General features: G+C 44.1%; 1 protein-coding gene across 2 annotated transcripts in view; it reads right to left on the bottom strand.

Moving 5' to 3' along the window:
• Nucleotides 1–26133, bottom strand: part of LOC135552938 (membrane-associated phosphatidylinositol transfer protein 3-like) — a 145655-nt gene that overhangs the window by 4053 nt on the left and 115469 nt on the right. For both annotated transcript variants that reach the window (XM_064984893.1, XM_064984894.1), the window contains exons 13-19: nt 21721–21837; nt 7307–7423; nt 6817–6965; nt 6360–6509; nt 5426–5609; nt 4814–4942; nt 4140–4530 (exon numbers count right to left, since the gene is read on the bottom strand). In XM_064984893.1, the coding sequence (XP_064840965.1) occupies nt 4207–4530; nt 4814–4942; nt 5426–5609; nt 6360–6509; nt 6817–6965; nt 7307–7423; nt 21721–21837 (1170 nt within the window). In that variant the 3' untranslated portion in view covers nt 4140–4206. The remainder of the gene's footprint in view (nt 1–4139; nt 4531–4813; nt 4943–5425; nt 5610–6359; nt 6510–6816; nt 6966–7306; nt 7424–21720; nt 21838–26133) is intronic.

Below are 26133 nucleotides of genomic sequence, written 5' to 3'. Positions count from 1 at the left end.
TGCATACTATTGTTTGGACAGATGAACGTGATACCTTCAGGCGTTTGGAAATTGCTCCCAAGGATGAACCAGACTTGTGACTTTTTTTCTGAGATCTTGGCCGATTTCATTAGATTTTCCCATGATGTCAAGCAAAGAGGCACTGCGTTTGAAGGTAGGCATTGAAATACATCCACAAGTACACCTCCAATTGACTCAAATTATGTAATTTAGCCTATCAGAAGCTTCTAAAGCCATGAAATCATTTTCTGGAATTTTCCAAGCTGTTTAATTAAAGGCACAGTCAATTTAATATGTAAACTTCTGACCCACTGAAATTGTGATACAGTGAATTATAAGTGAAATGATCTGTCTGTAAACAATTGTTGGAAAAAATACTTGTGTTATGCACAAAGTAGATGTCCTAACCGACTTGCCAAAACTACAGTTTGTTAACAAGAAATGTGTGGAGTGGTTGACAAACAAGTTTTAATGACTCCAACCTAAGTGTATGTAAACTTCCGACTTCAAATGTATATATTATATATAATATATATATATATATGTATATGTATACATTTAAAAAAAAACTGAAATATAACACATTTACATAATTTACATAAAATTACAGCCTTGAGTCTTATTGGGTATGACGCTACAAGCTTGGCACACCTTTATTTGGGGAGTTTCTCCCATTCTTCTCTGCAGATCCTCTCAAGCTCTGTCAGGTTGGATCGGGAGCATTGCTGCACAGCTATTTTCAGGTCTCTCCAAAGATGTTCGATCGGGTTCGTCTGGGCTCTGGCTGGGCCATAGAAGGACATTCAGAGACTTGTCCCTAAGCCACTCCTGCATTGTATTGGCTGTGTGCTCAGGGTCATTGTTCTGTTGGAAGGTGAACCTTCACTCCAGTCTGAGGTCCTGAGAGCTCTGGAGCAGGTTTTCATCAAGGATCTCTCTATACTTTGCTCCGTTCATCTTTCCCTCAATCCTGACTTGTCTCCCAGTCCCTGCCGCTTTAAACACCTCCACAGCATGATGATGCCACCACCATGCTTCACCATAGGGATGGTGCCAGGTTTCCTCCAGACGTGAAGCTTAGCATTCAGGCCAAAGAGTTTCATTTTGGTTTCATCAGACCAGAGAATCTTGTTTTTCATGGTCTGATAGTCCTTTATGTGCCTTTTGGCAATCTCCAAGCGGGCTGTCATGTGCCTTTTACTGAGGAGTGGCATCGGTCTGGCCACTCTACCATAAATGCCTGATTTGTGGAGTGTTGCAGAGGTGGTTGTCCTTCAGGAAGGTTCTCCCATCTCTACAGAGTAACTCTGGAGCTCTGTCAGAGTGACGATCGAGTTCTTGGTCACCTCCCTGACCAAGGCCCTTCACCCCCGATTGCTCAGTTGGGCCAGCGGCTAGCTCAAGGAAGAGTCTTGGTGGTTCTAAACTTCTTCCATTAAAGAATGATGGAGGCCACTGTGTACTTTGGGACCTTCAACGCAGAAAACATTTTTTGGGGACAATTCCTTTGACCTCATGGCTTGGTTTTTGGTCTGACAATTTCTTTCCAAATCATATCCAATAAATGTAATTTATCACAAGTGGACTCCAATCAAAAATTGAAACAGGATGTACCTGAGCTAAATTTTGAGTCTCATAGCAAAGAGTCTGAATACTTATGTAAATAAAGTATTTCTGTTTTTCCATTTCAATACATTTGCTCAAATTTCTAAAAACCTTTTTGCACTTTGTCATTATGGGGTATTGTGTGTAGATTGATGAAGAAATAATCATATTTAATCCATTTTAGAATAAGGCTGTAACGTAACAAAATGTGGAAAAAGGGAAGGGGCCTGAATACTTTCGGAATGCACTGTAAGTGAACAGTGAATTATCCTATACACCTGTGCATTACCGTGACCAACGAAAGACAACTATACTGAACAAAAATATAAACGCAACATGCAACAATTTCTATGATTTTGCCGAGTTATAGTTCATATAAGGAAATCAGTCAATTTAAATACATTTAAATGAATAAATTAGGCTTCAATCTATGGACTTCACATGACTATTTTTGTTCAGTGTAGATTAGTTCCTACAGGCCCACTGAAGTGACACAGTACCCATGCTCCTATCTCCTTAATTGCAGAAACACTATTCCCAAATCTAGAAATGAGTGGATTTCGGCTCTGTTAAATGGGAAAATAGGAGGCAGTGGGCTTTGAAAATAAAGTAACTGTTCCTAATAATAGCACAGCTACCTCAGGTTCCTGCATGAATATTTATGAGGGAGTATACAGACTGATCTCTGCTCTCTCTCCGTTTCTCTCTGTCTGCTCTCCCCCTATCGCTATATCTTCCTGCCTGCTTTCTTTCTCCATCTCTCGTTCTCTTTCCTCTCTCTCCATCTTTCTGACTGCAGTCTCTCTCTCCATGTTTCACTTTTTCAGTTTTATCTCTCTCTCGCTCCATCTCTGTCTTCTCTCCCCTTCTCTCAGACAGTAAAGCTGTTATTATTATTATTTTGTTTAGCTGTATAAATCATAATGTCTGGGCCTCCCAAGTGGCGCAGTGGTCTAAGGCACTGCATCGCACTTGCTAGCTGTGCCACTAGAGATCCTGGTTCGAGTCCAGACTGGGAGACCCATGGGGCAGCGCACAATCGGCCCAGCGTCGCCCGGGTTAGTGGAGGGTTTGGCTGGCAGGGATGTCCTTGTCACATCACGCTCTAGCGACTCCTGTGGAGGGCCGGGTGCATGCACGCTGACATGGTCATTAAGTGTACGATGTTTCCATTATGTCAAGAAGCAGTGCGGCTTGGTTGAGTTATGTTTCAGGGGAAACATCGCTCTCGACCGAGAACGAGAGTTGCAGCGATGAGACAAGACTGTAACTACCAATTGAATACCACGGAATCGGGGAGAAAAAGGGGTAAAGTAAAAAAAAATGATAATAATTAAAATCAAGCCATCTGCAGCTCTTATTCCAGCTGTGATGACCCTTGTGTACCACACCACAAAACATAACAAAATCAAGCCATCTGCAGCTCCTATTCCAGCTGTGATGACCCTTGTGTACCACACCACAAAACATAACAAAATCAAGCCATCGGCAGCTCCTATTCCAGCTGTGATGACCCTTGTGTACCACACCACAAAACATAACAAAATCAAGCCATCGGCAGCTCCTATTCCAGCTGTGATGACCCTTGTGTACCACACCACAAAACATAACAAAATCAAGCCATCTGCAGCTCCTATTCCAGCTGTGATGACCCTTGTGTACCACACCACAAAACATAACAAAATCAAGCCATCTGCAGCTCCTATTCCAGCTGTGATGACCCTTGTGTACCACACCACAAAACATAACAAAATCAAGCCATCTGCAGCTCCTATTCCAGCTGTGATGACCCTTGTGTACCACACCACAAAACATAACAAAATCAAGCCATCTGCAGCTCCTATTCCAGCTGTGATGACCCTTGTGTACCACACCACAAAACATAACAAAATCAAGCCATCTGCAGCTCCTATTCCAGCTGTGATGACCCTTGTGTACCACACTACAAAACATAACAAAATCAAGCCATCTGCAGCTCCTATTCCAGCTGTGATGACCCTTGTGTACCACACCACAAAACATAACAAAATCAAGCCATCTGCAGCTCCTATTCCAGCTGTGATGACCCTTGTGTACCACACCACAAAACATAACAAAATCAAGCCATCTGCAGCTCCTATTCCAGCTGTGATGACCCTTGTGTACCACACCACAAAACATAACAAAATCAAGGTGAACATTTATTGACTGCACTAGAGTACACAGCTTGGAGTCAAAGCTTTCCTAAGCCGTATGTTCTCAAAGCCTAGGCTTAGGCTTAGGCCTAGGGTTAGGCCACAATGCTGAAGAGCCAAACGTCAATATCTAAATATCTAAATTTATTCACATTACATAAATGCCCATATGCTGCAGTCTACACAAATTACACAATGGAAGAGGGAACAAGGTATTTTCACAGCCTCAAGTACACCAACACAGAAACAGGTTCTGGGGGGATATTTTCAGTGTGTTGCTATTATAGAGAGATGGTATGATCATACAGTTCTAGGAGTATAATATAGGGCAATTTAAACAATTTAAGTGTGAATGTTCACCTTGACCCTGGACACTGAGACCCCTGTCCTCCTCCTCTTCCATCATCCCTCCATCTCTCTCTGTCTGTCAGGGTGTCGTTTCTCCACGGTGCATGGAGGCCCGCCCCCAGACACCATGGCCGCCGCCCCCTCCTCCTCCCCCGGGGTCCTGGTCAGACTCTGGTTGGCTCTGGGCCCGCTCAGGCTTGGGGTTGGGGGTGCAGGGAGGATCTGGGTGTTGGACAGACATGGTTCTCCTCAGGTGGGTGCGTTTACACAGGAAGTCAGGTTTGGCAGAGAGGCCAAAGGAGCCTTTCTTCAGGACCATGCGGACCGAGGAAAGCTTCTTGGGTCTGGCCCGGTGGCCAAACTGCAATGAGGAGAGGTGCACTGCATAGCCATCACTTAGGAACTATGGGGAAGAGCGAGACAGAGAGAGAGAGAGAGAGAGAGAGAGAGAGTGCGAGAGAGAGTAGGAGAATGCGGGAGCGAGAGAGCGAGAGAGAGAGCGAGACAGTTAGTGAGAGTGGCCATGTTAGATAAAAGAATAGAAGACTAAACAGGTCGATAGCGATGGAGAGTGACAGGAAAGACAGACCAGAATAGATACATCAAAATACGATCGATAACTATTAGTGAATCAATGCCATTAGCTTGATCGTTAAAGAAAAGTAGAAGAGTGTACTGATGTCTACCTGACATTGATTCTGGTACTTTTTGGAAGGCCTGCCCACAATATAAATCTGGGAAGGACTCAGACCCAGCATGTTGTACACGGAGATATCCTTCATGGAGCCATAGGCTGAGTTGATCTTAATGTGACACTGGCAGAGAGAGAGAAGAGAGAGAGAGAGGGAGAGGAGAAAGAGAGAAAGAGGGAGAGAGACAGAGAGGGAAAGCGAGAGAGAGAGAGAGAGAGAGAGAGAGAGAGAGAGAGAGAGAGAGAGAGAGAGAAAGAAAGAAAGAAAGAGAGCGAGGGATGGAGAGAGTAAGAGAGAGATAGAGAAAGAAAGAAAGAGACAGAGAGGGAGGGGGGGAAGTAACACTTGATGATGGGTTTGGCAGTTTCATGCAGTGCGACCAGAGGTTATACTGCTGTGCCTACAAAGTCCATGTCAATGTGAGAACCAAAGAAGTGTGTGTGAGAAATAGGGGAGGAAGAGAAAGAGAGAAGAAGAGAGAGAGAGAAAGGGAGAGAAAAAATAGAGTGAGAGACATATAGAGGGTGAGAGAGAGAAAGAGAGGAAGAGACATACACAAAGAGAAGGAGTCGAGATAGAAAAAAAAGGTATTTGAAGGTATTGTACCTCCTGTACTAGGTTCTTGAGGAAGATGGTTTTCTGTCTCAGTGGGTCGTGGACCAGGCCCTCAGAGAAGAAGATCATGCCCTGGGGGAAGTTGTGTTGGGACAGCCATGACACCACACGCTGCTTCTGCATGTCTGGCCTCCCTGTGATGTAGATGATAAGATAGCCCAGGTCCTGCCAGTGTCTGAACACAAAGATAAATAGATACATTGCTCTGGGAATTATCGTTTTCACTGAACATAACGACAGATTGACATCAATAATATTCCTCTGAGATTTATGGTTTATTTTCATCTTTTTAGTGTTTGTTTTCTCCCTTCATGTATTAAAGGGATACTATAGTTTTTTTTTACAATGAAGCCCTTTATCTACTTCCCCAGAGTCAGATTAACTTGTGGAGACATTTGCTATGTATCTGTGTCCAGTATGAAGGACGTTAGAGGTAGTTTTGCAAACCAGTGCTCACTAGCATTAACGCAATGACTGGAAGTTTACAGCTTTTTATGTAGACTTCCAGTCATTGCGCTAATGCTAGTTAGCAATTGCGCTAATGCTATTCAGCAACTTCCTTCAAACTCCCTTTAATGTGACAAAATAAAAGGATAATATTTTGAGCTGAACAGATGACTTCTTGGCATTGCAAATTAGTTATAATTTTCATTCCATTAATCATTTCTCTCTGCTTGAACTGCTCCTTAATCAAACAAAATCTGGAAGAGACATTCACAAACATACACACAAACAATTGCACGCACGCACACACACACACAAACAATTGCACGCACGCACGCACGCACGCACGCACACACACACACACACACACACACACACACACACACACACACACACACACACACACACACACACACACACACACACACACACACACACACACACACACACACACACACACACACACGGAGGCATCAGATACCTGACGACGTCCACAGCTCCGGGGCGGACTTTAGGGTCGCTGCCCATGATGGAGACGCTAGCAGCGAAGGAGCCATCGATGCTGAAGACCACACACTCCATCCCCCTGGGCAGCACCGTCAGGTAGGCCTCCGCACTCGTCTGATCTCCCCTGGGGAGAGAGAGGAAAAGAGAGGGGGAGAGGATGATCAATAGGTTTGGTGGTAATTCACAGCAGCAGCACCTCTGGGGCTCCTTGTTATTTAACAACCTGTGAGTACATTTTTAAAGCTTCACGCTACTTTACCTCCATCACTGATATGTGCCATAATTAAATCAGTACCCTTTAATTCAGTACACTTTCATGGGAACTCGTCCCAACCCACATCCATTTCATTATTGATAGAACCGCTAACATACTGTAGCAAACATGCTGTGGTTGCATCTCAATAAGGAATAAAAAGGAGCTGTTTGATTACTTGACCACCATTTTGATAGGGTAGACCCCGGTGGCCAGCTTCTTGCTCTTGGGAATTGTGTAGACCACTCTGCCACTACTGGTGGTCACCTCTGTGTCAAAGTGGACCCAGCGGCCGGACTGGGGCTGTGTCATCAGGAGAATGTCCACCTGTGAGAGGACAAGATAGATTCATGATAAGATTATAAGGTTCAGGGCAGCAATTTAATTCCTTTCAATAAACTTTAGTGTTGACGTCTGTCAAAGCAAATTCCTTTGTCAGACCACTCACTCTAAGAGAAGTATCAATTTAACTTCATGGACACGCAGACACTTTTAAAAGTGCTGCAACTATAGTGTTGTAAGTAGTGCAACGGGTGTTTGCAACCTTTATGCATAAAGGTTCAGGAGCAAGATCCTTCGTCAGAGCAATATGGGTTAATCTTTATTGACATGCAGACACTTTTAATTAATAATGTTTATTGCTGAGGCATGTTGTGTGGTGTCGTCACCTTCTCTCCAGTCAGAGTCACCATGTCCAAGGGGCCGTACATGAACCGACCAACCAGAGTCTGTGGTCCCTCCTCTGTGGTGATGACATCATTCACCCTGTGGTTGCCAGTCACATTCTGCATGAGTAGAAGACATTTTCTGTCACTTCTCTTTGGGTTTGTATGCATCCCAAATTGAACCCTACACTCAAATGGAATCCTACACTATCTAGAACCTAAATGGAGAATCCTTTGAATAACCATATTTGGTTCCAAGTAGAACCTGTTTGGTTCCCGGTTGAACTCTTTTGGGTTCCATGTATAACCCTTTCCACAGACGGTTCTACTTTGAAACAAAAAGGGGTGTACCTGGAACTAAAAAGGGTTCTACCTGGATCCAAAAAGGGTTGTCCTATGGGGAGAGCCTTTTTGCAACCCTTTTTCTAAGAGTATATAGTGCACGACTTTGACCAGAGACCATGATCTCTGGTTAAATGTAATGTACTATAAAGGGAATAGGGCCATTTGAGGCTACACATTTGTCTTTCATTACTTTCTGCATCACTCCTCTTCAGACGTAGTGTTTACATCGGCACAATGGAATGTCAAAGGAACGATGACAAATAGCCCTACACGTTTTGATGCGATGCATCACATTTGAGACGTGTGGCGAATGAGTCTAAGAAGAAATGTGCACAACGGGACCTTACCAAAAGAGGCTGTCGAATCTCCATGAAGCCCTGGCTACAGTAGGAGTGTGGTTCTGGTTCCCCTTCACTACATCTCAGAGCAATATGAATAACCCTAACTGAGCTGAGCTAAGGAGAAATCCTCTAACTCTATGAAGGCATCCCAAAAGGCACCCTATTCAATATGTAGTATACACTACTTTTGACTAGGGCCCATATGGCTAGTCAAAAGTAGTGCACTACATAGGGAATAGCGTGCCATTTGGGACATAAAACAACTTTATTGCTGAGCTGGTGGGATTTTAATGGGAAATGAAAGCAAAGGAGTTTGCAGATGTAATTCCCTGGCTATGTTGCAGTGATGTATGCTGCATTACCTCAGTCTTAACCACAGGTGGTAGGTGATAGAGTAATTGGGGACGGGTTTGACTAAAGGAAACTTTTAGGAACACTTAAAGGGCCATTTCTAAGGGTTATGGTGCAGTAGCGTATGTACATTAAGGGCTCTATTTGAGCAAACCTAATGCAATGGTACATTTTTCACTGGCGGTAGCATTATAGGTACGGGGTTGTGTCAGAAATATTTTTGCTATTTTCAAAACCGGAATAATGGGAGCAGTAGCTGGTGGTGCGTAAGGGCTGAGTTTTGATTAATAAACAAGTTGTGGGTGTGTCAAGGCTTGACACCTCACTGGCCAATCAGAATGTGCTCCATGGATAAATACATGGTTGCTTCAAGTTATGTCTTTACGTATTGTTTGTCACTCCAATTCAATGTTAGGATGAAACAGTCAGAGGTCACCAAGCGCAACATATCTTCAGCGTACAAATCAGCTAGAAAGATGTGTCGGCATCGAGTAATTGTCTCTGGCTCCCTCCCAGTTAGGGGGAGTGATGAGCTCTACAGCAGAGTCTCACAATTCAATTGTTGGTTGAAAACTGTTTTCTGCCCCTCCCAAAAGATAGAATTTGTAGATAATTGGCCCTCTTTCTGGGACATCCACAAACTGGCCTGTTGAGGAGTGATGGACTTCATCCTAGCTGGAGGGGTGCTCTCATCTTATTTCCGAACATTGACAGGGCTCTTAACTCCCCTAGCTCCACAATGAGATAGGGTGCAGGCAGCAGGCTGTTAGCCAGCCTGTCAGCATAGTGGAGTCTGCCACTAGCACAGTCAGTGTAGTCAGCTCAGCTAGCCCATTGAGACCGTGTCTGTGCCTCGATCGAGGTTCGGCAAAACTAAAAATGCCGGTGTTCGCCTTAGCAATCTCACTGGAATAAAGACCTCCTCCATTCCTGCCATTATTGAAAGAGATTGTGATATCGCACGTCTCAAAATAGGGCTACTTAATGTTCGATCCCTCTTTTCCAAGGCAGTTATAGTCAATGAACTAAACACTGATCATAATCTTGATGTGATTGGCCTGACTGAAACATGGCTTAAGCCTGATGAATTTACTGTGTTAAATGAGGCCTCACCTTCTGGTTACACGAGTGACCATATCCCCTGCACATCCCGTAAAGAGACGGAGGTGTTGCTAACATTTACGACAGCAAATTTCAATTTACAAAACCTCTCCCCCGACGTTTTCGTCTTTTGAGCTTCTAGTCATGTAATCTATGCAGCCTACACAATTACTTTTTTATAGCTACTGTTTATAGGCCTCCTGGGCCATATACAGCGTTCCTCACTGAGTTCCCTGAATTCCTATCGGACCTTGTCGTCATGCCAGATAATATTCAAATTTTAGGTGACTTCAATATTCTCTACTTCCGGCGCCAACAGAGATGGCCGCCTCGCTTCGCGTTCCTAGGAAACTATGCAGTTTCTCGTTTTTTTACGTGTTATTTCTTACATTAGTACCCCATGTCATCTTAGGTTTCATTACATACAGTCGAGAAGAACTACTGAATATAAGATCAGCGTCAACTCACCATCAGTACAACCAAGAATATGACTTTCGCGAAGCGGATCCTGTGTTCTGCCTTTCAACCAGGACAACGGAATGGATCCCAGCCGGCGACCCAAAAAAACGACTCCGTAAAAGAGGGAAACGAGGCGGTCTTCTGGTCAGACTCCGGAGACGGGCACATCGTGCACCACTCCCTAGCATTCTTCTCGCCAATGTCCAGTCTCTTGACAACAAGGTTGATGAAATCCGAGCAAGGGTAGCATTCCAGAGGGACATCAGAGACTGTAACGTTCTTTGCTTCACGGAAACATGGCTCACTGGAGAGACGCTATCGGAGGCGGTGCAGCCAGCGGGTTTCTCCACGCATCGCGCCGACATAAACAAACATCTTTCTGGTAAGAAGAGGGGCGGGGGCGTATGCCTTATGGCTAACGAGACGTGGTGTGATCACCACGATTAGAATTCCTCACAATCAAATGTCGGCCGCATTATCTACCAAGAGAATTCTCTTCGATTATAATCACAGTCGTATATATTCCCCCCCCCCCAAGCAGACACATCGATGGCTCTGAACGAACACTCCCTAAATTGAATCAGCATAACGTTTGCGCAACCAGGGCTGGCAAAACCTTGGATCATTGTTATTCTAACTTCCGCGACGCATATAAGGCCCTGCCCCGCCCTCCTTTCGGAAAAGCTGACCACGACTCCATTTTGCTGATCCCTGCCTATAGACAGAAACTAAAACAAGAAGCTCCCACGCTGAGGTCTGTCCAACGCTGGTCCGACCAAGCTGATTCCACACTCCAAGACTGCTTCCATCACGTGGACTGGGATATGTTTCGTATTGCGTCAGACAACAACATTGACAAATACGCTGATTCGGTGTGCGAGTTCATTAGAACGTGCGTTGAAGATGTCATTCCCATAGCAACGATTAAAACATTCCCTAACCAGAAACCATGCATTGATGGAAGCACAAGAAGAAGCACAAGCATTTCGCTACACTTGCATTAACATCTGCTAACCATGTGTATGCGACAATGTTTTTTTGATTTGATTTGATGTTATTTGAAAAGTCCACAGACCCACTCCAAAAGGCTTTCGGAGCCATCATCGACTAAGTGGGTTTTGTCCAACATGTCTCCGGACCTACTCACTGCCACAGTCATATTCTGGACCTAGTTTTGTCCCATGGAATAAATGTTGTGGGTCTTAATGTTTTTCCTCATAATCCTGGACTATTGGACCACCATTTTATTACATTTGCAATCACAACAAATAATCTGCTCGGACCCTAACCAATGATCATCAAAAGCCATGCTATGAATTCTCAGACAACCCAAAGATTCCTAGATGCCCTTCCAGACACCCTCCACTTACCCAAGGTAAGCAAGAGTACAAAAATCAGTTAACCATCTAACATAGGAACTCAATTTAACCTTGAGCAATACCCTAGATGCAGTAACACCCCTAAAAAACAAAAACATTTGTCATATGAAACTAGCTCCCTGGTATACAGAAGATATCCGAGCTCTGAAGCAAGCTTCCAGAAAATTAGAACTGAAATGGTGCTACACCAAACTGGAAGTCTTCCTACTAGCTTGGAAAGACAGTACCGTGCAGTATCGAAGAGCCCTCACTGCTGCTCGATCATCCTATTTTTCCAACTTAATTGAGGAAAATAAGAACAATCCAAAATGTATTTTTGATACAGTCACAAAGCTAACTAAAAAGCAGCATTCCCTAAGAGAGGATGGCTTTCACTTCAGCCGTGAAAAATTCATTAACTTCTTTGAGGAAAAGATCATGATCATTAGAAAGCAAAATACGGACTCCTCTTTAAATCTGCGTATTCCTCCAAAGTTCATTTGTCCTGAGTCTGCACAACTCTGCCAGGACCTAGGGTCAAGAGAGACACTCAAGTTTTCTAATATATACAGTATATATCTTGACACATTGATGAAAATAATCATGGCCTCTAAATCTTCAAGCTGCATACTGGACCCTATTCCAACTAAACTACTGAAAGAGCTGCTTCCTGTGCTTGGCCCTCCTATGCTGAACATAATAAACAGCACATCCACCAGATGTGTACCAAACTCACTAAATGTGGCAGTAATAAAGCCTCGAAAAAGGCTAACCTTGACCTGGAAAATATTAAAAACTATCAGCCTATATCGAATCTCCCATTCCTATCAACAATTGTATTTTTTTTTTGAGAAAGCTGTTGCGCACTACTCACTGCCTTCCTGAAGACAAACAAACAATTACATGATGTTGATGAAAAGAGTCAATATTTGCAGTGTTGACCCTTCTTTTCAAGACCTCTGCAATCCGCCCTGGCATGCTGTCAATTAACTTCTGGGCCACATCCTGACTGATGGCAGCCCATTCTTGCATAATCAATGCTTGGAGTTTTTCAGAATTTGTGGGGTTTTGTTTGTCCACCCGCCTCTTGAGGATTGAACACAAGTTCTCAATGGGATTAAGGTCTGGGGAGTTTCCTGGCCATGGACCCAAAATATCAATGTTTTGTTCCTCAAGCCACTTAATTATCACTTTTGCCTTATGGCAAGGTGCTCCATTATGCAGGAAAAGGCATTGTTTGTCACCAAACTGTTCCTGGATGGTTGGGAGAAGTTGCTCTCTTATTCATGGCTGTGTTCTTAGGCAAAATTGTGAGTGAGCCCACTCCCTTGGCTGAGAAGCAATTCCACACATGAATGGTCTCAGGATGCTTTACTGTTGGCATGCCACAGGACTGATGGTAGCGCCCACCTTGTCTTCTCCGGGCAAGCTTTTTTTCAGATGCCCCAAACAATCAGAAAGGGGATTCATCAGAGAAAATGACTTTACCCCAGTCCTCAGCAGTCCAATCTCTGTACCTTTTGCAGAATATCAGTCTGTCCCTGATGTTTTTCCTGGAGAGAAGTGGCTTCTTTGCTGCCCTTCTTGACACCAGGCCATCCTCCAAAAGTCTTTTCCTCACTGTGCGTGCAGATTCACAAATACCTGCCTGCTGCCATTCCTGAGCAAGCTCTGTACTGGTGGTGCCCCGATCCCGCAGCTGAATCAACTTTAGGAGATGGTCCTAGCGCTTGCTGGACTTTCTTGGGCACCCTGAAGCCTTCTTCACGACAATTGAACTGCTCTCCTTGAAGTTCTTGATGATCTGATAAATGGTTAGGTGCAATATTAATGGCAGCAATATCCTTGCCTGTGAAGCCCTTTTTGTTCAAAGCAATGATAACAGCACATGTTTCCTTGCAGGTAACCATGGTTGACAGAGGAAGAACAATGATTCCAAGCACCACCCTCCTTTTGAAGCTTCCAGTCTGTTATTCGAACTCAATCAGCATGACGGAGGGATCTCCAGCCTTGTCCTCGTCAACACTCAAACCTGTGTTAACGAGAGAATCACTGACATGATGTCATCTGGTCCTTTTGTGGCAGGTCTGAAATGTTTTTGGGGGATTCAGTTAATTTGCATGGCAAAGGGGGACTTTGCAATTAATTGCAATTCATCTGATAACTTTTCATAACATTCTGGAGTATATGCAAATTGCCATCATACAAACTGAGGCAGCAGACTTTGTGGAAATCAATATTTGTGTCATTCTCAAAACTTTTGGCCACGACTGTAGTGCTGCTTTTGATACCATCGATCACCACATTCTTGGAGATTGGAAACCCAAATTGGTCTATACGGACAAGTTCTGGCCTGGTTTAGATCTTATCTTTTGGAAAGATATCAGTTTGTCTCTGTGGATGGTTTGTCCTCTGACAAATCAACTGTACATTTTGGTGTTCCTCAAGGCTCGGTTTTAGGACCACTATTGCTTTCACTATATATTTTACCTCTTGGTGATGTCATTCGGAAACATAATGTTAACATTCACTGCTATGCGGACAACACACAGCTGTACATTTCGATGAAACATGGTGAAGCCCCAAAATTGCCCTCCCTAGAAGCCTGTGTTTCTGACATAAGGAAGTGGATGGTGGCAAATGTTCTATTTTTAAACTCGGACAAAACAGAGATGCTAGTTCTAGGTCCCAAGAAACAAAGATATTTTCTGTTGGATCTGACAATTAATCTTGATGGTTGTACAGTCGTCTCAAATAAAACTGTGAAGGACCTCGGCGTAACTCTGGACCCTGATCTCTCTTTTGAAGAACATATCAAGACTGTTTCAAGGACAGCTTTTTTCCATCTACGTAACATTGCAAAAATTCTGTCCAAAAATGACGCAGAAAAATTCATCCATGCTTTGTCACTTCTAGGTTAGACTACTGCAATGCTCTACTTTCCAGCTACCCGGATAAAGCACTAAATAAACTTCAGTTAGTGCTAAACACGGCTGTTAGAATCTTGACTAGAACCAAAAAATTTGATCATATTACCTCAGTGCTAGCTTCTCTACACTGGCTTTGTTGGACGGGGCCACAGTGTCTCCCGACCCCTCCTGCCTCATCCTCCAGTATTTATGCTGCAGGAGTTTATGTGTTGGGGGGCTAGGGTCAGTCTGTTATATCTGGAGTATTTCTCGTGTCTTATCCAGTGTCCTGTGTAAATGTAAGTATGCTCTCTCTCTCTCTCTCTCTCTCTCTCTCTCTCTCTCTCTCTCTTTCTCTCTTTTCTCGGGGACCTAGGACCATGCCTCAGGACTACCTGGCCTGATGACTCCTTGCTGTCCCCAGTCCACCTGGTCATGCACTGTTCTGCCTGGGGAAATAGAACCCTGACCTGTTCACTGGATGTGCTACCTGTCCCAGACCTGCTGTTTTCAACTCTCTAGAGACAGCAGGAGCGGTAGAGATACTCTGAATGATCGGCTATAAAAGCCAACTGACATTTACTCCTGAGGTGCTGACCTGTTGCACCCTCTACAACAACTGTGATTATTATTATTTGACCCTGCTGGTCATCTATGAACATTTTAACATCTTGGCCATTTTCTGTTATAATCTCCACCCGGCACAGCCATTAGAGGACTGGTGACCCCTCATAGCCTGGTTCTTCTCTAGGTTTCTTCCTAGGTTCTGGCCTTTCTAGGGAGTTTTTCCTAGCCACCGTGCTTCTACACCTGCATTGCTTGCTGTTTGGGGCTTTAGGCTGGGTTTCTGTACAGCACTTTGTGACATCAGCTGACGTAAGATGGGCTTTATAAATACATTTGATTGGTTGATTGAATGTTAGTCTGCTCTCGCCTAGTTCGTTAAATAGCCTGCCCCATATTTGCTAAATATATTGAACGTGTTTGTATTCCACATTGTTCTAATTGCATTTCCTCAATATTATTTGCTAAATATATTGAACATGTTTTGTATTCCACATTAATCTAATTGCATTTCTTCAATATGGAATGACACTATTTAACATAGGTTATAGCATTCACACTGATATTAAGGCTAGGCCAACTGTAAATTGCAGTCTGGACATGGACATGCCATACATAATCAATGAGCAAGATTAAATTCACTAGGCGTTTGATAAGGCCTAAAAAGAGTATAATTCAAATAAAAAAAATAAGAAACAACTTGTTTTAAATAGGCTATGTTTAAATAAAGTTACAGGCACCATGATTGCTCCTCGTGGGCTTATAATATAGACAAGGCAATTTAGAATATGGGTTTTACGCACATCCAAACTTTCACAGGAGCTGGATAAAGATCCAATATAAAGAGAAAAGGGAATGTAATGTTATACTGCTCCCAATTGTAATGTTTTATAAACACGTTGAAACCATCGTACAAATCAGATTTGCACTTATTTGCAGATGAAATGACATTGCATTCGAGCCATAAACCCATTGATAGTAAGTTTGATTTTTTAATCAAATTAAACGGAAAACAATCTGTTCATCTTTTAAAACAACAACTATTTTTCTAAATATGATCGGGTCAGAAGCATCATAAATCACATCTCTCGTTACATAAGCATAAGGCAATGTGTGCACACATACACTACCGTTCAAAAGTTTGGGGTCACATAGAAATGTCCTTGTTTCTGAAAGAAAAAGCACATTTTTTGTCCATTTAAATAATATCAAATTGATCTGAAATACAGTGTAGACATTGTTAATGTTGAAAATGTCTATTTTAGCTGGAAACGGCGGATTCTTTATGGAATATCTACATAGGCGTACAGAGGCCATTATCAGCAACCATCACTCCTTTTTTCCCAATGGCACGTTGTGTTAGCTAATCTAAGTCAACAGTGAAGAGGCGACTCTGGGATGCTGGCCTTCTAGGCAGAGTTCCTCTGTCCAGTGTTTGTGTTCTTTTGCCCATCTTAATCTTTTCTTTTTAGTCAGTCTGATATATGGCTTTTTCTATGCAACTCTGCCTAGAAGGCCAGCATCCCGGAGTCGCCTCTTCACTGTTGACGTTGAGATTGGTGTTTTGCGGGTACTATTTAATGAAGCTGCCAGTTTAGGACTTGTGAGGCGTCTGTATCTCAAACTAGACTCTCTAATGTACTTGTCCTCTCGCTCAGTTGTGCACCGGGGCCTCCCACTCCTCTTTCTGTTCTGGTTAGAGCCAGTTTGCACTTTTCTGTGAAGGGAGAAGTACACAGCGTTGTATGAAATCTTCAGTTCCTTGAAAATTTCTTGCATGAAATAGCCTTCATTTCTCAGAACAAGAATAGACTGACGAATTTCATAATAAAGTCCTTTGTTTCTGGCCATTTTGAGCCTGTAATCGAACCCACAAATGCTGATGCTCCAGATACTCAACAAGTCTAAAGAAGGCCAGTTTGATTGCTTCTTTAATCAAGACAACCGTTTTCAGCTGTGCTAACATAATTGCAAAAGGGTTTTCTAATGATCAATTAGCCTTTTAAAATGCTAAACTTGGATTAGCTAACACAACGTGCCTTTGGAACACAGGAGTGATGGTTTCTGAAAATGAGCCTCTGTACGCCTATGTAGATGATCCATAAAAAATCTGCTGCTTCGAGCTAAAATAGTCATTTACAACATTAACAATGTCTACACTGTTCTGATCAATTTGATGTTATTTTAGTGGACAAAAAATTGCTTTTCTTTCAAAGACAAGCACATTTCTAAGTGACCCCAAACTTTTGAACGGTAGAGTAGGCCCAACGGCTCTTTGGCAGGAGGCATGGATGTTTGTCTTATCCATTGAAGATAGTTTATTAAATAGTATACAGTAATCCTATAATAGGCCTAGTTATAACAAACTTGTAGCCTATCTAGTTTTGTTATTGACTTCAACATGGAAATATTCCACTACACACATTGCATTCACTCTTCGAAAATGCACTGCATGTTCGAGCCATGGACAATTGGACATTGCCCAAAAGTTATAATGAGATAAGCCTACGCCATTGATATGGCCTGTTAGTGACTTTGCCACGTGAAAGGTAAACAAACAAACAGGCAAATAGCCTCGGCTACAAGTGGATACAGCACCAAGGACAGTAATCGTAATTCCCGAGATTTGACAGTTCAGTCCCTCAAATGAAAATGGAAAATGCATTTTTTTTCACAAAATGATAAAGGAAAAACAATAAGCAAGTATGACTAATGAAGAACAACCTGCATGGATGTCCAATATAAAGAAAGGAATGCCTGTTGACTGTTATGCTGCTCATGATGTAATAAAACATTGGTCATAGGCTACTGATTAGGCTACTGATTCGGTTACAGTGCGCTTCCACTGGCAAAATTGATGTCATAACCAACTGCACCAGAGTTGGAAAATAGCAGAGAGCTAGCTTTTACAAGTTAAAACCGCCGTTAAGGGGGCGCACTTAACATAAGCTGAAAATAGAGGCCTAAGTATCTAATGAAACCTAACGTGCTTTTTTGGGCATTTCTGAGCATATTCGATGTCACAGAAATACGCAGTGTTACCAAATGGTACATTGTTTATTGTACATAAACTACCACATCATATGCAGCAGAACTGTATAAAGGCTACATAATACTCTTAAAACATAGCTCCATGAGCCTAGTTTGAGCACACTAACCAATGTTGTAGACTGATGTGATGTGTTAGTCTTTGTATCATGAATATTGGGACACCAGTTTTTGTCATCTAATGAAGCAGGTAAACAGATTAAGTTTGTCAATAATTAATCCTTGTCAGTTCCGGGCCATGCTGAACTGAAGCTGTGGCATCTCAGCATGCCTTAGACACACACACACACGCACGCGCACGCACGCACACACACAGGAAACACACACAGAGTTTTACACACTGGTACGTCTGCAGCACTGTCTACTGCTGTGAACAGGCTGAAAGGCCAGATTCATTCCAATATCAGGCCAGTGACCACATTCCTCTGCTACAGGTCACTGTTGAATCTCTCTGCATGATTGCCTGTCTTATGGGAAAATAGCAGAACATATCGCTATCACACTGGGTGAGTGGTGAGTTCACCTTGCCCTCCAACACACACTGAGAGGAGGAGATGAACTTTGGAGAAGCAGAGCCCCGTTTTACTGGTGACAATGGTGCTCAGGAAGCAGCACAGGCAGCGGTGGCCCCACTCCATCAGTGACAAAGAGCCCCTTACTAGGAGAGTGAACTGAAGTCACAGCATCACTGATACCAGGCAGGGCCCTCTGAATGGTATCACTATCCCCTGGATGAGCTGGCAGAGCCCAGATAAAGTCTATACAGGGCACCAGGAGACTGTATAGCATACAGCTATACCAGATATCATATTCAGGTCATATTCTCCAAAGCTGCTCCTCCTCCAGCTGTCTCTCATCTACCACTTACACAACATACAGATCACAGGATTAGAGGCTGGAGCAGAGCATGTAAGACACAGTCCAAAAATAAAACCTATGGCCAGTTTCCTTGAATGTAGATATGTTCCAGTTGGCCACGCAGTACATAATATAACTGGACAAAAGCCCATTGTTATTTAATTATTTCCTTTGAATATACTGTGAATTAAAGATGGCCCAGAAATAGACTGTACTGACCTTTCAGCCTGGCAGTAGTCATATTGTCTTTTATGCTGGAGTATCAGTTAATTGTGGTGTTGTGCTTGCATCTTTTTTCGGACATTCAGGACTCAGCCCACACAAGCAACAAGATTGCAGAAGCTCTTCGCCCATTCAGTATTGGTGTATTTCTTGGTTCAACTAAAAGAGACCAATGCTATTGAGGCAGAAATGATTAGAACTGTGAAAAGATGTGTGAAGCTGATGGTAAGAGTGCCTGTGTAACTGTGTGTGTGCTTGCGTGTGTGTGTGTGTGTGTGTGTGTGTGTGTGTGTGTGTGTGTGTGTGTGTGTGTGTGTGTGTGTGTGTGTGTGTGTGTGTGTGTGTGTGTGTGTGTGTGTGTGTGTGTGTGTGTGTGTGTGTGTGTGTGTGTGTGTGTGTGTGTGTGTGTGTGTGTATGTGCGTGTGTGTGTGTGTGTGTGTGTGTGTGTGCACATGTCCTTATCCCTTTGTCTCTGATTGAGATTCAATTAGAAAACGTTTGAAAGTCTCCAGCAGATTTCAGCTAAAGATTATTCAATATTTATTGGAATTTCTTCAAACAGGGATTGAACAGAATATAATCTGTCTTTCTCCAGTACATAGAGTAGGTTCTGTCGATATATTGATAAAGGCGTAGGAGGGATGGCTGCCGTTTTATGGGCACCTAACCAACTGCGCTATTTTGTTCGTTTTTTTTTTGTACTGTTTGTAACTAATTTTGTACATAATGTTGCTGCTACCGTCTCTTATGACAGAAAATAGCTTTTGGACATCAGAATGGCGTTTACTCACCGTGAACTGGACAAAGTAAATAAATGTAACGAGTCCGGCGCAAAGGATGTACTGCTTTGTCGAGACAAGGCCAACATCCCTGTCATACGCGTGAAGAAAAGACAGAGAAAAATGGGGAGGAGGGCAGGGTGCCTTGTAAGAATTCGCAGATGAGTAGGTAAACCACAACTACCCTCCGTATTATAGGCCAACGTGCAATCATTGGAAAACAAACTGGACAATCTACGATTAAGACTATCCTACCAACAAGACATTAAAAACTGTAATATCTTATGTTTCACAGAGACTTGGCTGAACGACGACACAGATAATATAGAACTGAAATTATTACCGCCTCGTAGCACTCACGTTAGCCATGAAGTGCTTTGAAAGGCTGGTCATGACTCACATCAATACCATCATGCCGGAAACCCTAGACCCACTCCAATTCGCATACTTCCCCAACAGATCCACAGGTGATCAAATCTCAATCGCACCCCCTACTTCCCTTTCCAACCTAGACAAAAGGAACACCTATGTGAGAATACTGTTCATCGACTACAGCTCAGCGTTCAACACCATAGTACCCACAAAGTTCATCACTAACCTAAGGACCCTGGGACTAAACACCTCCCTCTGCAACTGGATCCTGGACTTCCTGACAGGCCGCCCCTAGGTGGTAAAAGTAGGCAACAACTGTCATGCTGATCCTCAACACGGGGGGCCCCTCAGGGTTGTGTGCTTAGTCCCCTCCTGCACTCCCTGTTCATCCACAACTGCGTGGCCAACCACGACTCCAACACCATCATTATGTATGCCAAACAAAGGAGCTGATTGTGGACTATAGGAAAAGGAGGGCCGAACAGGCCCCCACTAACATCGATGGGGCTGAATTGGAGCGGGCCGTGAGTTTGAAGTTTCTTGGTGTCCACATCACCAACAAACTATCATGGTTCAAAAACACCAAGACAGTTGTGAAGACGGCACGACAACACCTTTTCCCCCTCAGGAGATAAAGATTTGGCATGGGTCTTCAGATCCTCAAAAAGTTATACAGCTGCACCATCAAGAGCATCACCACCTGGTATGGCAACTGCTCGACCTCTGACCGTAAGGCGCAATAGAGGGTAGCGCGTACAGCCCAGTACTACACTGGGGCCAAACTTCCTGACATCCAGGACCTATACACAAGGCCAGGGGTGGGCAATTCCAGTCCTCGAGGGCCTGATAGCTGGGGGAAAACTGTGACACCTAACACACCTGACTCCAATAATCACCTAATCATGATGTTCAGTTTAGAATGCAATTTGATTAACCAGCTGTGTTTGGTAGGGACGGAGAAAAAGTGTGACACCAATCAGGCCCTCGAGGACTGGAGTTGCCCACCCCTGTACTAGGCGGTGTCAGAGGAAAGCCATAAGAATTGTCAAAGACTCCAGTCACCCAAGTCATAGACTGTTCTCTCTGCTACCGCACGGCAAGCGGTACCGGAGTGCCAAGTCTAGGACCAAAAGGCTCCTTCACAGCTTCTACCCCCAAGCCATAAGACAACAGAACAATTAATCAAATGGCCACCCGGACTATTTACATTGACCCCCCACCCCCTTTGTTTTTTACACTGCTGCTACTCGCTGTTTAATATCAATGCATAGTCACTTTACAAATTACCTTGACTAACCTGTATCGCCGACTCGGTAACGGTACCCCCGTTTATAGCCTCGTTATTGTTAGGTCATTTTATTCTGTTACTTTTTGATTTGATTAGATTTTTTATTTTATTGTATTTAGTAAGTATTTTCTTAACTCTATTTCTTGAACTGCACTGTTGGTTAAGGGCTTGTAAGTAAGCATTTCACGGTAAACTCTACACCTGTCGTATTCAGCGCATGTGACAAATAAAGTTTGATTTGATTTGTAATGGCATCCTATTCTCTATATAGCGCACTTCTTTTATCCCAGGTCAAAAGTAGTACTGTACACTATATAGTGAATAGGGTGCCATTCAGGACATAGCCATTGAATCCAGTGTGGGGATAAAGGTGCGGAACTGTCCTTTATCTTTCATGAATAACTCATATTGGTTTCCTCACCCTCAGTTTGACAGGAGTCCTCCTGCGAAGCCACTTCTCCCGTGGGCTGGATGGAGAGAAGGGGGCTGAGTCTTTGCTGTCAGCTTCCTGGGTCTTCACACTGTCACATCGCATGAGCTGCATGAACACACACAAGCACACAAGCATGGACACACATACACGGTTCATTAATCCGCGCGCGCTTAGTCCACTCAGTATGATGGCACTTCTCAAACAGAATCCCTAGTCTACTTTTAGGCACCTGATGCACATTTATCAGTGGAGTGGCATACATACACTAGACAAAACAATTACTTGGAATATTCATCCTCTGGTGCTTGAACACACTTGAGAGAGAATGAAACTAGGACTGTGATTATCTTGAGGCGTACACTGTCACAGCTGGTAACAGGAGCTCATTTGTCAAGAGGAAGATTCAGGCGTATTAACAGGCTAGCCTTTGGATGATTCGTTATGAAGTGGACTACATGTACATTTCATCTCAGAAGTTGAGAGAAAAGAACCTGTCTTTAGCCTAATCAATGTGCTGCCAGGCTAATGAAACAGACAGGCTAATGATGTGTTTTCAAAGAGGAGAGGAGAGGAAAGGACAGGTCGCAATGAGAGAAGGAGTTTAACTGCATGACTGCATTAACGAGATCCTAGTTTAAGGTCCAACCTCTTATTACACAGCAATGATAAGAATAGGTCATTGAGTTTACTTAATTCAAACTTGACCAGCCATTAAGTATGGTACAGTAAGTAAATGAAAAGGGCAGTAGGTTTGTGTGAACCACTGGGAGTAAGTTTGTGCGAACCATTTAAAAAAATGACATTGCCAAGTCAAGGATCGGTAGGATAGTCAGTCTTACGAGGGTATGTTTGGCAGCATGAGTGGAGGATGCTTTGTTTCGAAATAGGAAGCCGATTCTAGATTTAATTTTGGATTAGAGATGCTTAATATGAGTCTGGAAGGAGAGTTTACAGTCTAGCCAGACACCTAGATATTTATAGTTGTCCACATATTCTAAGTCAGAACCGTCCAGAGTAGTGATGCAAGTTGTGCGGGTGCGGGCAGCGATCGGTTGATGCTAGTGCAGTACGCCGCAGGATGTTTTTGTGCTGGTCAAGGGCAGTCAAGTCTGGAGTAAATCAAGGGCTATATCTGATCTTAGTTCTACATTTTTTGAAAGGGGAATGCTTATTTAAGATGGTGAGGAAAGCACTTTTAAAGAACAACCGGGCTTCCTCTACTGATGGGATGAGGTCAAAATCCTTCCAGGATACCCGGGCCAGGTCGATTAGAAAGGCCTGCTTGGCCTCCCGGGTGGCGCAGTGGTCTAAGGCACTGCATTCCAGTACTAGCTGTGCCAGAGACTCTGGGTTCGAGCCACGGCTCTGTCACAGCAGGCCACGACCGGGAGGTCCATGGGGCGATGCACAATTGGCCTAGCGTCATCTGGGTTAGGAAGGGTTTGGCCGGTAGGGATATCCTTGTCTCATTGGGCACTAGCGACTCCAGTGGCGGCCCGGGCGCAGTGCACGCTAACCAGGTCGCCAGGTGCACGGTGTTTCTTTCGACACATGTGTGTGGCTGGCTTCCGGGTTGGATGTGAGCTGTGTTAAGAAGCAGTGCAGCTTGGTTGGGTTTTGTTTCGGAGGAAGCATGGCTTTCAACCTTCGTCTCTCCCGTACGGGAGTTGTAGTGATGAGACAAGATAGTAACTATTAACAATTGGATACCGCGAAATTGGGGAGAAAAAGGGGGGTAAAATCCATAATGGACGCAGGCAATGAGGCAGTGATCGTTGAGCTCCTGGTTGAAGAGAGCAGAGGTGTATTTAGAGGGCAGGTTAGTCAGTATGATATCTATGAGGGTGCCCATGTTTACAGATTTCCGTCTTACAATCTAGTTTAGATTGTCCAAATCAAATCAAATCAAATTTTATTTGTCACATACACATGGTTAGCAGATGTTAATGCGAGTGTAGTGAAATGCTTGTGCTTCCAGTCCCGACAATGCAGTAATAACCAACAAGTAATCTAACTAACAATTCCAAAACTAATATCTTATACACAGTGTAAGGGGATAAAGAATATGTACATAAATATATGAATGAGTGATGGTGCAGAGCAGCATAGGCAAGATACAGTAGATGGTATCGAGTACAGTATATACATATGAGATGAGTATGTAAACAAAGTGGCATAGTTAAAGTGGCTAGTGATACATGTATTACATAATGATGCAGTAGATGATAGAGTACAGTATATACGTATACATATGAGATGAATAATGTAGGGTATGTAAACATTATATTAGGTAGCATTGTTTAAAGTGGCTGGTGATATATTTTACATCCTTTCCCATCAATTCCCATTATTGAAGTGGCTGGAGTTGAGTCAGTGTGTTGGCAGCAGCCACTCAATGTTAGTGGTTGCTGTTTAACAGTCTGATGGCCTTGAGATAGAAGCTGTTTTTCAGTCTCTCGGTCCCAGCTTTGATGCACCTGTACTGACCTCGCCTTCTGGATGATAGCGGGGTGAACAGGCAGTGGCTCGGGTGGGTGTTGTCCTTGATGATCTTTATGGCCTTCCTGTAACATCGGGTGGTGTAGGTGTCCTGGAGGGCAGGTAGTTTGCCCCCGGTGATACGTTGTGCAGACCTCACTACCCTCTGGAGAGCCTTACGGTTGTGGGCGGAGCAATTGCCGTACCAGGCGGTGATACAGCCCGCCAGGATGCTCTCGATTGTGCATCTGTAGAAGTTTGTGAGTGTTTTTGGTGACAAGCCAAATTTCTTCAGCCTCCTGAGGTTGAAGAGGCGCTGCTGCGCCTTCTTCACGATGCTGTTTGTGTGAGTGGACCAATTTAGTTTGTCTGTGATGTGTATGCCGAGGAACTTAAAACTTACTACCCTCTCCACTACTGTTCCATCGATGTGGATAGGGGGGTGTTACCTCTGCTGTTTCCTGAAGTCCACAATCATCTCCTTAGTTTTGTTGACGTTGAGTGTGAGGTTATTGTCCTGACACCACACTCCGAGGGCACTCACCTCCTCCCTGTAGGCCGTCTCGTCGTTGTTGGTAATCAAGCCTACCACTGTTGTGTCGTCCGCAAACTTGATGATTGAGTTGGAGGCGTGCGTTGCCGCGCAGTCGTGGGTGAACAGGGAGTACAGGAGAGGGCTCAGAACGCACCCTTGTGGGGCCCCAGTGTTGAGGATCAGCGGGGTGGAGATGTTGTTGCCTACCCTCACCACCTGGGGGCGGCCCGTCAGGAAGTCCAGTACCCAGTTGCACAGGGCGGGGTCGAGACCCAGGGTCTCGAGCTTGATGACGAGCTTGGAGGGTACTATGGTGTTAAATGCCGAGCTGTAGTCGATGAACAGCATTCTCACATAGGTATTCCTCTTGTCCAGATGGGTTAGGGCAGTGTGCAGTGTGGTTGAGATTGCGTCGTCTGTGGACCTATTTGGGCGGTAAGCAAATTGGAGTGGGTCTAGGGTGTCAGGTAGGGTGGAGGTGATATGGTCCTTGACTAGTCTCTCAAAGCACTTCATGATGACGGAAGTGAGTGCTACGGGGCGGTAGTCGTTTAGCTCAGTTACCTTAGCTTTCTTGGGAACAGGAACAATGGTGGCCCTCTTGAAGCATGTGGGAACAGCAGACTGGTATAGGGATTGATTGAATATGTCTGTAAACACACCAGCCAGCTGGTCTGCGCATGCTCTGAGGGCACGGCTGGGGATGCCGTCTGGGCCTGCAGCCTTGCGAGGGTTAACACGTTTAAATGTTTTACTCACCTCAGCTGCAGTGAAGGAGAGACCGCTTGTTTCCGTTGCAGGCCGTGTCAGTGGCACTGTATTGTCCTCAAAGCGGGCAAAAAGTTATTTAGTCTGCCTGGGAGCAAGACATCCTGGTCCGTGACTGAGCTGGATTTCATCTTGTAGTCCGTGATTGACTGTAGACCCTGCCACATACCTCTTGTGTCTGAGCCGTTGAATTGAGATTCTACTTTGTCTCTATACTGACGCTTAGCTTGTTTGATAGCCTTACGGAGGGAATAGCTGCACTGTTTGTATTCGGTCATGTTACCAGTCACCTTGCTCTGATTAAAAGCAGTGGTTCGCGCTTTCAGTTTCACGCGAATGCTGCCATCAATCCATGGTTTCTGGTTAGGGAATGTTTTAATCGTTGCTATGGGAACGACATCTTCAACGCACGTTCTAATGAACTCGCACACCGAATCAGCGTATTCGTCAATGTTGTTATCTGACGCAATACGAAACATGTCCCAGTCCACGTGATGGAAGCAGTCTTGGAGTGTGGAATCAGCTTGGTCGGACCAGCGTTGGACAGACCTCAGCGTGGGAGCTTCTTGTTTTAGTTTCTGTCTGTAGGCAGGGATCAGCAAATGGAGTCGTGGTCAGCT

Source organism: Oncorhynchus masou, chromosome 13, assembly GCF_036934945.1.
Source record: "Oncorhynchus masou masou isolate Uvic2021 chromosome 13, UVic_Omas_1.1, whole genome shotgun sequence".
Taxonomy (NCBI): Eukaryota; Metazoa; Chordata; class Actinopteri; order Salmoniformes; family Salmonidae; genus Oncorhynchus; species Oncorhynchus masou.
Note: the sequence above shows the minus strand (reverse complement) of the source record. Positions and strands in the feature narration are given on the sequence as shown.